A 15,711-nucleotide genomic window follows, 5' to 3' on the forward strand; every position below is an offset into this window, starting at 1 on the left:
TCTGCCGCCCGGCTGGAGTGCAGTGGTGCGATCTCGGCTCACTGCAACCTCTGCGTACCGGGTTCAAGTGATTCCTCTGCCTCAGCCTCCTGAGTAGCTGGGACTATAGGCGGTGTGCCACCACGCCCGGCTAATTTTTTTTTTTTGTATTTTAGTAGAGACGGGTTTCACCATGTTGGCCAGGATGGTCTTGATTTCCTGACCTTGTGATCCGCCTGCCTCTCAAAGTGCTGGGATTACAGGCATAAGCCACCACGCCTGGCAGGTGCTACTCACTTTAAAACAACCAGATCTCATGAGAACTCACTCGTTCGCTATTACAACAACACCAAAGGGGGTGTTTTATCATTTATTTATTTATTTATTTATTTATTTATTTATTTATTTATTTATTAGAGAACAGTACTGAGGGTATGGTGCTAAACCATTCATGAGAATTCCACCCCCATGATCTGGTCACCTCCAGGCCCCAACTCCAACACTAGAGGTTAAAATTCAACATGAGATTTGGTAGAGACACAGATTCAAACCATGTCACTATGAAATAAGCAACTATTTTATATTGGATTTTCTGTACTTCTTGGTAGATATTGCTGAATACAGCAATGTGAGATTCTTTAGGAAAACTCTTACAGATAATTCTTGATTTTGCACATTATGGGTAGCTTATGCCTTGACAGGTAGTAAAACTTTTCTTGTCTCTTTCTTTCCTCTCTTGCTATCTGCAGTTTTAAATGTTTTAATACCCTTTTCTCTTTTAGAACAGTGGGCAGAAATAAGAATAAGTAATTGAATGTTGTGCTTTCTATCTGATCTGATAAAAAATCTAGTGTGTTTCATAATGCAGTCAGAGTTACAGTTTTGGTTAAAATAGAAATTGTTGAGGGTTGACTTTGAATTTTAGCAATCTGTACTAGCAGGAACATTTTTCATTTAGAATAAAAATCTACACTGAGAACACAGACCATGTTTCTCTTCTTGGTCTTTGTACTTCCAGTAACTTACAGAGTGCTTGCCAGGTATTCAGAACTAAGTAACTATTTCTTAATAAGTAGATAATAGTAGACCATCATTACATGCTCCTTTAACTGTCGGTCATTATTATTGCAACTTAATGTCCATCAGAAAAGGATACCTAATGTCATCCAGGAATTCTTTTTGGAAGGAGTTATTTGAATTGGATTTAATACCTGTTCTTTTGGTCATTTGCTCATTCATTCATTTGGCTAATGATTACTGAATGTTTCTTTATTACCTGGTGCCAGTGATACAGATATAAACAAGTTGGTCGAGAACCTGCCCTGCCAGAGTTTGCATTCTAGTAGGGGAGAATGATAGTATTTAGAGAACAAATAAAGAAATGGTCTCCTTTTAGATCAAGCTGCCATGAAGGAAACAGGATTGTAGAATGGATGGTAACTGGGTATGGGGGATTAGAGAAAACTGTCTGAGGAGGTGACATTTGAGATGAAATTTGCAAGTTGAGAAAAAAGTTGTGAGGCCTGGGATGTCGGCAGAAGGAACACATATAAAGGACTGAGGGAGAACCACACCTGGTGTGTTTGAGGGACATGAGGGTGACTGAAGCATGGCTGAAGCTCGGTGAAGAGTAGTAGAAGATGACGTGGAGAGGCTGGGGAGGGCCATACCAGGGCCTTGTAGAACACAGTGAGAAGTGCTGCTTTTATTTTTTATTTATTTTCATTTTATTATTAGTATTATTTTTAATGTCAATATATTTTTTTAAATGTTTTAGATGGAATCTCACTCTGTAACCCAGGCTGGGGTGCAGTGGCATGATCTCGGTTCCCTGCAACCTCTGCCTTCTGGGTTCAAGCGATTCTCTTGCCTCAGCCTCCAGAGCAGCTGGGATTACAGGCGCACACCACCATGCCCAGCTAATTTTTGTATTTTTAGCAGAGACAGGATTTCACCATGATGGGCAGGCTGGTCTCAAACTCCTGACCTCAAGTTATCTGCCTGCCTTGACCTCCCAAAGTGCTGGAATTACAGGCGTGAGCCACCGCACCTAGCCATTGTCAATAGTTTTTGGGCAGGTGGTTTTTGGTTATGTGGATAAGTTCTTTAGAGGTGATTTCTGAGATTTTAGTGCACCCGTCACCCAATCAGTGTACACTGTACCCAATATGTAGTCTTTTTTTGTGATCACGTTTTTTTCAATAGGTTTTTGGGGAATGGGTGCTGTTTGGTTACGTGAATATGTTATTTAGTGGTGATTTCTGAGATTTTGGTGCACTCATCACCTGAGCAGTTTAACTGTACCCAATTTGTAGTCTTTTATTCCTCACTCCCTCCCACCCTTTACCCCGAGTCTCCAAAGTTCATTGTATCATTCTTACACCTTTGCATCCTCATAGCTTAGCTCCCACTTACGTGCAAGAATATATAATATTTGGTTTTCCATTCCCGAGTCACTTCACTTAGAGTAATGGTCTCCAATTCCATCCAGGTTGTTGCAAATGCCATTATTTTATTCATTTTTTATGGCTGAATAGTATTCCATTACACACACACACACACACACACACATACACACATATATATATATATAAATCATATTTTCTTTATCCACTTGTTGATTGATGGGCATTTGGGCTGGTACTATATTTTTGAAATGTCAAATTGTGCTGCTGTAAACATGTATGTGTGAGTATCTTTTTCATATAATGACTTCTTTTCCTCTGGGTAGATACCCAGGAGTGTGATTGCTGGATCAAATTGTAGATCTATTTTTAGTTCTTTAAGGAATCTCCACACTGTTTTCCATAGTGGTTGTACTAGTTTACCTTCCCACAGACAGTGTAAAAGTGTTCCTTTTCACTACATCCATGCCAACATTTATTAGTTTTTGATTTTTTGATTATGGCCATTCTTGCAGGAGTAAGGTGGTATCACATTGTGGTTTTGATCAGGCATTTCCCTGATCATTAGTGATGTTGAGCATTTTTCCATATGTTTTTTGGCCATTTGTGTATCTTCTTTTGAGAATTGTCTATTCATGTCCTTAGCCCACTTTTTGATGGGATTTTTTTTCTTGCTGATTTGTTTGAATTCCTTGTAGCTTCTGGATATTAGTTCTTTGTCAGATGTATAGATAGCAGAGATTTCCCCCTACTTTGTGAGTTGTCTGTTTAGTCTGCTGATTATTTCTTTTGCTGTGCAGAAGTTTTTAGTTTAATTAAGCTCCATCTATTTATCTTTGTTTTTGTTGCATTTGTTTTTGGGTTCTTGGTCATGAAGTCTTTGCCTAAGCCAATTTTAAAAGAGTTTTTCCAATGTCATATTCTAGAATTTTTATGGTTTCAGGTGTTAGATCTAAGTCTTTGATCCATCTTGAGTTGATTTTTGTATAAGTGAGAGATGAGGATCCCGTTTTATTCTTCTACATGTGGATTGTCAATTATCCTAGCACTATTTGTTGAATAGAATGTCCTTTTCCACTTTATGTTTTTGTTTGCTATGTCAAAGATCAGTTGACTGTAATCATTTGGCTTATTTCTGGGTTCTCTACTCTGTTCCATTGGTCTATATGCCTGTTTTTATACCAGTACCATGCTGTTTTCGTGACTAGGGCTTTACAGTGTATTTTGAAGTTGGATAATGTAATGCCTTTGATTTATTATTTTTACTTAGTCTTGCTTTGGCTATGCAGACTCTTTTTTTGTTCCATATGAATTTTAGGATTTTTTCCAGTTCTGTGAAGAATGATGGTGGTATTTTAATGGGAATTGCATTGAATTTGTAGATTGCTTTTGGCAGTAGGGTTATTTTCACAATATTGATTCTACCCATCCATGAGCATGGATGTGTTTGCATTTGTTTGTGTCATCTATGATTTCTTTCAGCAGTGTTTTGTAATTTTCCCTGTAGAGGTCTTTCACCTCCTTGGTTAAGTATATTCCTAAATATTTTATTTTATTTATTTTTTCAGCTATTGTAAAAGGGGTTGAATTCTTGATTTGATTATCACTGATCACAGTTGGTGTATAGCAGGGCTATTAATTTGTGTACACTAATTTTGTATCTTGAAACTTTGCTGAATTCATTTACCAGTTCTAGGAGCTTTTTGGTGGAGTCTTTGGGGTTTTCCAGGTATACCGTTATGTCATCTGCAAACAGCGACAATTTGACTTCCTCTTTATCAATTTGATACCCTTTATTTCTTTCTCTTGTTCAATGTGCTGGCTAGAACTTTCAGTACTATGTTGAATATAATGGTGAAAGTGGGCATCCTTGTCTTGTTCCAGGTCTCAGGGGTATGCCTTCAACTTTTCCCTATTCAGTATAATGTTGGCCGTGGGTTTATAATAAATGGCTTTTATTACCTTAAGGTGTGACCTTTCTATGCCGATTTTGCTGAGGGTTTTAATCATAAAGGGACGCTGGATATTGTCAACTGCTTTTTCTGTGTCTATTGAGATGATCATGTGATTTTTGTTTTAAATTCTGTTTATGTGGTGTATTACATTTATTGACTTACTGATGTTAAACCATCCCTGCATCCCTGATATGAAACCCACTTGATCATGGTGGATTATCTTTTTGATATGATGGTGGATTCAGTTTGCTAGTATTATGTTGAGGATTTTTGCACCTATATTCATCAGAGATATTAGTCTGTAGTTTTCTTTTTTGTTACATCCTTTGCTAGTTTTGGTATTAGGGTGATATTGGCTTCATAGAATGATTTAGAAAGGATCCCCTCTTTCTCTATCTTTTGGAATAGTGTCAGTAGGATTGGTACCAATTCTTCTTTGAATGTCTGATAGAATTCAGCTGTGAATAAGTCTGTTCCTGGACTTTTTTTTGTTAGCAATTTTAAATTGCCATTTCAATCTTGCTACTTTTCATTGGTTTGTTCAGAGTTTCTATTTTTTCCTGGTTTAATCTAGAAGGGCTGTATATTTCCAGAAATTTATCCATCTCCTCTAGGTTTTCTAGTTTATGTATATAGAGGTGTTCATGGTAGCATTGAATGATCTTTTGTATTTCTATGGTATCCATTGCAGTATCGTCTGTTTTGTTTCTAATTGAACTTATTCTTTACTTGGGTTATCTCACTAATAGTCTATCAGTTTTATATGTCTTTCCAAAGAGCCAGCTTTTTGTTTCATTTATCTTTTGTATTTTTGTTTGTTTGTTTCAATCTCATTTAATTCTGCTCTGATTTTTGTTATTTCTTTTCTTGTGCTGGGTTTGGGTTTGGTTTGTTCTTGTTTCTCTAGTTCCTTGAGGTGTGACCTTAGGTTCTCTATTTGTGCTGTTTCAGACTTTTTGATATAGGCATTTAATGCTATGAACTTTCTTCTTAGTACTGCCTTTGTTGTATCCCAGAGGTTTTGATAGGTCGTGTCACTATTATCATTCAGTTCAAAGAATTTTTAAATTTCCCTCTTGATTTCATTGTGGACACAATGATCATTCAAGAGCAGGTTATTTAATTTCTATATATTTGCATGGTTTTGAAGGTTCCTTTTGAAGTTGATTTCCAATTTTTATTTTTATTTTTTGAGATGGAGTTTCTTTCTTGTCACCCAGGCTGGAGTGCAATGGCACAATCTCGGCTCACTGCAACCTCCACATCCCAGGTTCAAGTGATTCTCCTGCCTCACCCTCCCAAGTAGCTGGGATTACAGGCATGCACCACCACGTCCAACTAAATTTTGTATTTTTAGTAGAGATGGGGTTTCGCCCCATGTTGGTCTGGCTGGTCTTGAACTCCTGACCTCAGGTGATCCACCTGCCTTGGCCTCCAAAAGTGCTGGGATTACAGGCATGAGCCACTGCAACCGGTTGATTTCTAATTTTATTCCATTGTGGTCTGAGAGATAGTACTTGCTATAATTTCATTTTCTTAAATTTGTTGAGATTTGTTTTATGGCCTATCATATGGTCTATCTTGGAGAATGGTGCATGTGCTGATGAATAGAATGTATATTCTGCAGTTGTTGGGTAGAATGTTCTGTAAATATCTGTTAAGTCCATTTGTTCTAGGGTATTGTTTAAGTGTTTCTTTGTTGACTTTCTATCTTGATGACCTCTCTAGTGCTGTCAGTGCAGTGCTGAAGTCCCCACTGTTACTGTGCTGCTATCTATCTCATTTCTTAGGTCTAATAGTAATTGTTTTATAAATTTGGGAGTTCCAGTGTTACGTGCATATATATTTAGGGTTGTGATATTTTCCTGTTGGACTAGTCCTTTTATCGTTATATAATGTCCTTCTTTGTCTTTTTTAACTGCTGTTGTTTTAAAGTTTGTTTTGTCTGATATAAAAATAGCAACTCCTGCTCACTTTTGGTGTCCATTTGCATGGAATATCTTTTCCACCCCTTTACCTTAAGTTTAGGTGAGTCCTTAGGTGTCAGATGAGTCTTTTGAAGACAGCAGGTACTTGGTTGGTAAATTCTTACCAGTTCTGCATTCTATATCTTTTAAATGGAGCATTTAGGGCATTTACATCTAATGTTAGTATTGAGACGTGAGGTACTATTCTATTCATTGTGCTATTTGTTGCCTGTATACCTTGGGTTTTCTTTCATTTTGTTGTTGTTTTTTTAGGTTCTGTGAGATTTATGCTTTATGGAGATTCTATTTTGGTGTATTTCAAGGATTTGTTTCAAGATTTAGAGCTCCTTTTAGCAGTTCTTGTAGTGCTGGCTTGGTAGTGGCAAATTCTCTTAGCATTTGTTTGTCTGTAAAAGACTATATCTTTCCTTCATTTATGAAAGCTTAGTCTTGCTGGCTACAAAATTCTTGGCTGATAATTTTTTGGTTTAAGGAGGCTAAAGATAGGACCCTAATCTATTCTAGCTTGTAGGGTTTTTGCTGAGAAATCTGCTGTTAATCTGATAGGTTTTTCTTTATAGGTTACCTGATGTTTTTGCCTCATACCTCTTAAGATTCTTTTTTTGTCTTGATTTTAGATAACCTGATGACTATGTGCCTAGGTAGTGATCTTTTTGCAATGTATTTCCCAAGTGTTTTTTGAGCTTCTTGTATTTGGTTGTCTAGATCTCTAGCAAGGCTAGGGAAGTTCTCCTCAATTATTCCCTCAAATCTGTTTCCAAACTTTTAGATTTTTCTTCTTCCTTGGGAATACTAATTATTCATAGGTTTGGTCATTTAACATAATCCTGAACTTCTTGGAGGCTTTGTTTATCTTTTAAATTTTTTTCCTTTGTCTTTGTCAGATTGGGTTAATTCGAAAGCCTTGTCTTCAACCTTTGAAGTTTTTTCTTCTATTTGTTCAATTCTATTGCTGAGATTTTCCAGTGCATTTTGCCCTTCTCTAAGCATGTCCATTTCTAGAAGTTGTGATTGTTTTTTATTTATCCTACCTATTTCACTGGAGATTTTTCCATTCATATCCTGTATCATTTTTTTTTGATTTCTTTAAGTCTGACTTTACCTTTTTCTGGTGCCTCCTTGATTGGCTTAATAGTCAACCTTCTGAATTCTTTTTCTGGCAATTCAGTGATTTCATCTTGGTTTGGATCCATTGCTGGTGAGCTAGTGTGATCTTTTGGGGGTGTTAAAGGTCCTTGTTTTGTCTTATTAATAGAATTGTGTTTCTGGTTCCTTCTCATTTGTGTAGACTATGTCAGAGGGAAGATCTGGGACTCAAGGGCTGCTCTTCAGATTCTTTTGTCCCACAGGGTGCTCCCCTGATGTGGTGCTCTCCCCTTTTCCCCAGGGATGAGACTTTCTGAGAGCTGAACTGCAGTGATTATTTCTCTTCTGGATCTAGCTACCCAGCAGAGCTACTGGGCTCTGGGCTGGTACTTGGGAGTATCTGCAAAGAGTCCTATGATGTGATCCATCTTCAAATCTCTTGGCCATGTATATCAGCACTTGCTCCAGTCGAGGTAGCAGAGGAGTGAAGCATACTCTGAGAGGGTCCTTGGTTGTATTTTTGTTAAGTGTGCTGGTTTTGTTGGCCTCCAGCCAGGGTGTGGCACTTCCAAGAGCACATCAGCTGTAGTAGTATAGGCAGGATCAGGTGGTGGGTGGGGCCACGGAACTCCCCCCAAATTATGTCCTTTTTCTTCAGCTACCAGGGCCAGTAGAGAAAGATCATCAGGTGGGGGCAGGGTTAGGTGTGTCTGAGCTCAGACTCTCGTTGGGCTGGGCTGGCTGTAGCTGCTGTGGGAGATGGGTGTGTGGATCCTAGGCCAATGGAGTTATGTTTCCAGGAGAATTATCGCTGCCTCTGCTGTCTCACACAGGTTGCCAGGGAAGTGGGAGAAAGCCGGCAGCCACAGGCCTCACCCAGCTCTCATGCAACCCACAGCACGAAAGGCTGGTCTCACTCCAACCGTGCCCCCACAACAGCACTGAGTTTATGCCCAGGCAGCCGGTGAGCAGGGCTAGGAACTTGCCCCAGGCTACAAGCCTCCCGGCTGAGAAAGCAAGCCAACTCATAGTTCCTTGGCTGTCCCATGGACCCTGCAGCAACAATCTACTTCCTTCAAAGGGTCTGTGGATTCCCTTGGCTTTCTTGGCATGTTCCTGTGGTAGTTCTTTGAGCAAAAGTTCACGGTGTGGGTCTCCATGTGCTGCTCTCTCTGTTGAAGTGGGAGCTGCAAGTTAGTTTTGCCTCCTATTTGCCATTTTCCTGCCATCCCCAAGGTGTAGTCTTTTATTCTTTACCACCTCCCACCCATCCCTCCAAGTCCCCAAAGTTCATTGTATAACTCATGCCTTTGCATCCTCATAGCTTAGCTCCCACTTATAAGTAAGAACATACAATATTTGGTTTTCCATTCCCGAGTTACTTCACTTAGAATAACGGCATTCAGCCCCATCCAAGTTGCTGCAAAAGACATTATTTTGTTCCTTTTCACGGATGAGTAGTATTCCATGGTGTACATATATACTACATTTTCTTTATCCAGTCATTGGTCGATGGGCACTTAAGGTGGTTCCATATCTTTGCAATTGTGAATTGTGCTGCTGTAAACATGTGTGTCCAAGTGTCTTCTTAACATAATGACTTATTTCCTTTTGGGTAGATCCCCAGTAGTGGGATTGCTGGATCAAATGGTAGTTCTCCTTTTAGTTCTTTAAGAAATCTCTAAACTGTTTTCCATTGTGATTGTACTAATTTACATTCTCATGCTGATTTTATTTTACTTGCAATGGAAGCCACTGTAGTGCCTCAAGCAGGAGAGTGAAGAAAAATGATATATGTCAATTTGGCTGCTCTGTGAAAAATGGATTATAAGGGGATGAGAATAGATGCAAGGAGATAAGTTCTGAGGCTTCTTCAGCTGTCTCATAGAGAGATGATGGTGATCTTTGCTGGTGTAATGGAAGTAGAGTTGGAGATAAATGGATAGACTTAGAATATATTTTGAAAGTAGAACCGATAGGATTGGCTGAGAGGGTAGATGTTGTTGGGTGAGGAGAAGGAAGGAATCAAGGAGACTTCTATGTTTTTGGTTTGAGCAACTGGATGAAGGGAGGTGGCATTTCCTGAGAAGAATGAAGGAATAACATGTTTTGGAGTGATGACATCTAGAATTAATTACAGATGAATAGTTGTAAGAAAAAGGATAGCATGATAAATATAATATGTCTCTTGAAATCTCTGTTGATGGTTCTCCTTTCTTTACCAGGTAGTCATTAGATTTTTTTCTGTTTTTGCCGTTTTAAAAATTATTTAAATTTTTTTGTCAGTACATAGTAGGTGTATATATTTTTAGGGTGCATGGGATGTTTTGATAAAGGCATGCAATGTGAAATAAGCACATTTTGGAGAATGGGATATCCATCCCCTCAAGCATTTATCCCTTGGGTTACAAACAATTCAATTACATTCTTTATTTTAAAATATACAATTAAGTTATTATTGACTATAGTCACCTACTATCAAATAGTAGGTCTTATTCTTCTGATTTTTTTTGACCCATTACCAATTGCCACCTCCCTCCCTGAGTCCCCCACTACCCTAGTAGGTAATCATTTGAGATGGATACTTAGGGTTGGGCAGTGCATTATCTGACTCGCTCACGACCTAAGAGAGGACCTTGTAAAGGGGGCTGTGCTCCTGGGCCTTGACCTTTCCAGTACAGCAAGGGTGTTACATCATTCATAACTAGGTTAAAATAGGCTGACCACTTCTTCAATATGTTGAAGGCCCCTCTGTATCCCTCTGTGTGATTTATTTCCCATGCAAGAGTAAACACTATCCTGAGTATTGTGATTTTTTTAAGCACTTTCATGAATTCCTTTTTATTGTTACCATATATGACAGATCCCTAGACAATATTTTTTTTCTATATGACATCTGATGTATCTATTTTGCAACATACTTTTTTTTAAATTTAAAATCATCTTTCTGAGATTCCTCCTTGTGGACCTATGTAGCCCTAATTCATTTATTAGGGCTGTGTAATGTTCCATTCCACATAGCACCATTTGTTTATTCATTTTCCTGTTGATGGACAGCCAGGCTGTTTCTAACTTTTTACTATTATAAGCAGTGCTTATTACAAAACTCACTTTTCAAACATCCCTCCTAACTTCCAAACTTAAGCTAGAAGTTCACAGAAGACTAATTTGAGAATGCCATATAGCAAATATCTTCTTAATTTCATGGATTAAATGTGGGAAAATGTCTACGGAAATTCCTTTGCTGAAATAAGAATTTTGGTAGAGAGGAGTGGAGAAAAGTGGGTCACTGAAACTGCCATTGTTCAGTCATCCTAATCTACCATTAAAACAATTCCTCAGGCACCAACCAAAGAGGTCTCTGCTGCCATCTGGCCTTTCAGGTTTGGATATGACAATGAAGGGTGGTCTAGTCTAGAAAGATCAGCTCACCTGCTCAATGAAACAGGTAAGTCTTCCTGGAATTAGTTCCAGGTTTTGAGAAACTATTATTGTTACTTTTATTTTCAGCAGGGTCGTAAGCCATAACTTAATGCAGGTATTAGGTTAAATTTATGACCAGCAGATGGTCATAAACTCACCTCAAAAATGCTTTACTTTGGCAGGCAGCTGCAGGGGGACTGAGCTTCTGTAACCACTCCTGTCTTTGAGAGCAATTAATTCAGTTGATTCTGAGCAACTCCTCATACTGAGTATCTTTAGGGGATTCATATTGTGTTGTTGTTCTTAGGGATGCCCCTGCTAGTAGCTTCTGTCACCTGGGGACCCACTGTTGGGGACCAGAAGACTTGGCTCAAAAGGCAGAATGGGTTGTAGGGAAAAGAAAGAGAGATCAGACTGTTACTGTGTCTATGTAGAAAAGGAAGACATAAGAAATTCCATTTTGATCTGTACTAAGAAAATTGTTTTGCCTTGAGATGCTGTTAATCTGTAACTTTAGCCCCAATCCTGTGCTCACAGAAATGTGTGCTGTATGGAATCAAGGTTTAAGGGATATAGGGCTGTGCAGGATGTGCCTTGTTAACAATATGTTTACAGGCATTATGCTTGGTAAAAGTCATTGCCATTCTCCATTCTCGATTAACCAGGGGCACAATGCACTGCGGAAAGCCACAGGGGCCTCTGCCCAAGAAAGCCTGGGTATTGTCCAAGGTTTCCCCCTACTGAGACTGCCTGAGATATGGCCTCATGAGAAGGGAAAGACCTGACTGTCCCCCAGCCCGCCACCTGTAAAGGGTCTGTGCTGAGGAGGATTAGTAAAAGAGGAAGGCCTCTTGCAGTTGAGATAAGAGGAAGGCCTCCATCTCCTGCATGTCCCTGGGAATGGATGTCTCGGTGTAAAACCTGATTATACATTTGTTCTATTCTGAGATAGGAGAAAACTGCCTTGTGGCTGGAGATGAGACATGCTGGCAGCAATGCTGCTCTGTTACTCTTTGCTACACTAAGATGTTTGGGTGGAGAGAAGCATAAATCTGGCCTACTTACACATCCGGGCACAGTAACTTCCCTTGAACTTATTTGTAACACAGATTCCTTTGCTCACATGTTTTCCTGCTGACCTTCTCCCCACTATCACCTTGTTCTCCTGCTGCATTCCCCTTGCTGAGATAGTGAAAATAGTAATCAATAAATACTGAGGGAACTCAGTGACTGGGGCCAGTGCGGGTCCTCTGTATGCTGAGCACCGGTCCCCTGGGCCCACTGTTCTTTCTCTATACTTTGTCTCTGTGTCTCATTTTTTTTCTCAGTCTCTCGTCCCACCTGACTAGAAATACCCACAGGTGTGGAGGGGCTGGCCCCGTTCATGGGTCAGAGGGAGGTTGATTTGTGAAGCAAATTGCTTTCAACAGGCCTAGGGCCAATTTGATTTGTTTCAATGCTCCGGGATGCTCATTTTTGTGTGAAGCATCTTTGAAATCTGAGACTGTTTTTGGTTTGTAGACCAACTACGGGTGTATGGAGCAGGATAAGTAAAGGACTAACCTGTTCTGGTTATTCTTAATGATAAGCATGCCTCCTGAGACATATCTGAGTGTCTATATGGATGTAATGCCACTAAGACATTTTTTTGCCCCTTAGCCCTTTTTTAGTCTGATTACAGGCTTCCAAGGCACACCTGGCCAAGATCTAATAAAGCCAATCAACTTAGTTCTGGGTCAGTACTATGGAGCTGTCTGTGCTGGAATAAAATGCTATGGTGCACCATTCTCTTGTTTCTGAACATAAATTGGATATTTGAGAACTGCATTAAGATTATTTGAAATTTTGGGAATGATGTTGAGCACATTTGAAAATTTTTATCCTTCTTGGTAGTTCCTGGAGGTGTTTCATGTTTTAACTGCATTCTAAACGTGGGAAAATTCCTTTAGAGTTCAGATTTGAGCCACTTCCGTCTAGTGACTCACTAATAATTACTTTGTTTTTGGGTTTATCAGTAAAGAAAAAAAGGTTAAGGGTCAAGAATAAAGTGTTGCTAATTGTTTTTTGCCTTGCTGTGATTCATCACTGTATGCTACTTTTTTTTTTCTGAACAGGTGCAGATTTCATAACAATTTTGGAGAGTGATGCTTCTAAGCCCTATATGGGGAACAATGACTTAACCATGTGGCTAGGGGAAAAGTTGGGTTTCTATACAGACTTTGGTCCAAGCACAAGGTATCACACTTGGGGGTGAGTATACCTTGGGAGTTAATCCCGAAGATAGTCATGAAAGGCTAGGCTGCATAGGCTTGGAGTGGCAAGTTGATATTGTAATACCTTCGGTGAATGTGCCCCAGTGATGCTTCTTGGGGGATGAGGAGGTGCTGGAGATATGCACATTCTGTAATTTTTCAAATGGTTTCTCTGTGGCTGGATATTTCCAGTTCTTCAGCATTATAAACCAATCAATCTAGGAGCTGAGGTTGCAGCACCAAGCATGTCTGGCCTGGATGCTGTCCTCATGGAGCTTACCTTCCAGTGTAAGACAGAAAATCAACATGTACACAAAAAAAATAAATAAGGTACTTCACAATCATGATAAGCGCTGTGTAGAAAAGAAACCACTGAGGGAGAATAAGTGGGTGGGCAGTGGCCATGGAAATGCTACTATAGGTAGGGTGGTCAGGAAGGTCTCTGCGAAGATATCATGATGAGCAGGACCCAGGACCAGCCTTGGGAAGAGCTGAGGGAACAGTTAGGGTGAAGACTGAGGCAGGATCCATCTTGGTGTGCCTGGAGCATGGGGGGCCAAAGAGCAACTGGTAAGAAAGGAAGTCAAGGATGGGAACCTGATCATAGAGGGCTCCATTTTATCCAGTTGTGATTGGAAGCCACTGGAGGATTTTAAACAGGATAGTGATCTGGAAGAACAGATTCTCAGGGGCAAGAGTGGGAGCCAGGAGGCAGAGATGATAGGTAGAATAGCACAGATGAGAGATGACAATGGGAACAGTGGAGATGGTTAGAAGAGTACAAACTCAGGAACTATTTTAAAATAGAACCAACAGAACTTACAATAGTTTAGATGTCAGGGAAGGGGAAGGAAGAATAAAGGGTGATGTCTAGGTTTTTGACCTGAGTACCCGCTAAGAGATGATACCCTTTAATGGAATGGGAACCATCAGGAGACCTTTAGGTTTGTGCTAAGTGTGAGATACCCCAAGACAGTCAAGTCATGCCCAGTAGGCAGTTGGGTATGGCCTGGAGGGCTGAGAAGGACAGGCCAGGCTGGAGATGTACCTTCAGCTATCATCGTATAGAGATAGACCTGTCTCAGAGACTCCATGAAGGTGACAGAGAATGCGTCTAGCTAGGGAAGAGAAGCCTGCCAAGGACTGAGCTCTGTGGCTTAGAGTGAGGTGGAATGCCTTTTCATATGCCTATAGGACAGTTTTTCATTTCTAATTTTGTAAGTTGTTACTCCATGTTCTAGCTGGCAAGATTGTACCTTCCCATATGTGTTGATTAATATTAGAATTGTTTATGCAAATGTGTTGCCAGAGTAACTGCAAATACAATGGTTTTTTTGTATTACTAGTGCTGCCCTTTTCATGTGTCCATAGCACTTATTAAAACAGAGTTGATGGTGTTTCCTTAGTGACACAGTGAGACATGCTATCAGATGAAACGATCTGACAAATGGACTGCCATATAAGTCTCTGCCGCATTGCTTTGAATGTCCCTTGGTGGGATGTGTGCAGTAAGACACATCCCTTTTTAATGCATTTGCTTAGTCCCAGCGCATGGTAGAATGGGACTGACAATGATGCCCGTGTCTCTTCATTCCAATACAGGATTATGGCTTTGTCAAGATACCCGATTGTGAAATCTGAGCATCACCTTCTTCCGTCACCAGAGGGCGAGATTGCACCAGCCATCACATTGACCGTTAACATTTCGGGCAAGCTGGTGGATTTTGTCGTGACACACTTTGGGAACCACGAGTGGGTTTCTTTGGCCTACCTAATATTACACAAATGCCAAGAAATGTTATTAACAATGTACTTTGATTTCTATGAAATCACCTTTCTCATTTTCTTCTTTTTTACCTCCCAAAGTATTTCTCCCTGTGTTGCTGGTTTTAAAAATCAGACAGAAGCATTTAAGATGCAGGCAGCCGTTAGTGCTGGTGTAGGGACAGGCCGTGTTAGTCTGCATTTACTGAGCTGTACAGTCAATTCCCTGTGCAGGGGCTGTCCAAAGTGCATTACTGTGTTTGCTCTTCACTCTGTGTAAGGTAAGCACTCTTAGAGCCCCATTTTGCAGGTAAAGAAACTAGGCTGAGAGAGGTCAGACAACCCATCCAACCAGGAGCAAGCACACAGTCAGGGCATAGGCCGTCCCAAACCCAGGGTTACAAGTGCTTGCAACCACACAATAAACCAGACAACAGAAAAAGAAATTTCCTTTTCCTACAGGATTACTGCTACATATGGAAGTACTGTTGGGATTTGAGGTTATTAAATGACATCTCTTCTCTCCCTGATGTTTTCACGAACAACAGATAGGCAGAGGCATCTGGAAGAGGGAGATCAAAATACTTTGAATACTGATAAGCCTATTTGGACAACCTGGCTTAAGTGCCCATATGGACTTGTGCATACATGCCTAAATATACACAAAACTGACTCCCCCTAAATGGTGGGCCTACCCTGCTTGCCCTGGCAAGCTCTCTCCTTGATGGAAAGAAGAGGACGGAAAACAGCCTGTCTGCAAACTGGCAGCTTCCAAGGAGAATAGAAAAGAAGGATTTGAGACAAGCACGTGAAGTTAATTTCAAGATTATTGAATTAGAAAAGTCCTCCCAAAAAGTAA

General features: G+C 40.1%; 1 protein-coding gene across 2 annotated transcripts in view; it reads left to right on the forward strand.

The window, feature by feature from the left end:
* Positions 1-15,711, forward strand: part of CWH43 (cell wall biogenesis 43 C-terminal homolog) — a 75,591-nt gene that overhangs the window by 31,640 nt on the left and 28,240 nt on the right. For both annotated transcript variants that reach the window (XM_004038657.4, XM_055385583.2), the window contains 3 exons: positions 10,756-10,861; positions 12,951-13,086; positions 14,691-14,840. In XM_004038657.4, the coding sequence (XP_004038705.2) occupies positions 10,756-10,861; positions 12,951-13,086; positions 14,691-14,840 (392 nt within the window). The remainder of the gene's footprint in view (positions 1-10,755; positions 10,862-12,950; positions 13,087-14,690; positions 14,841-15,711) is intronic.

This window comes from Gorilla gorilla, chromosome 3 (assembly GCF_029281585.2).
Source record: "Gorilla gorilla gorilla isolate KB3781 chromosome 3, NHGRI_mGorGor1-v2.1_pri, whole genome shotgun sequence".
Taxonomy (NCBI): Eukaryota; Metazoa; Chordata; class Mammalia; order Primates; family Hominidae; genus Gorilla; species Gorilla gorilla.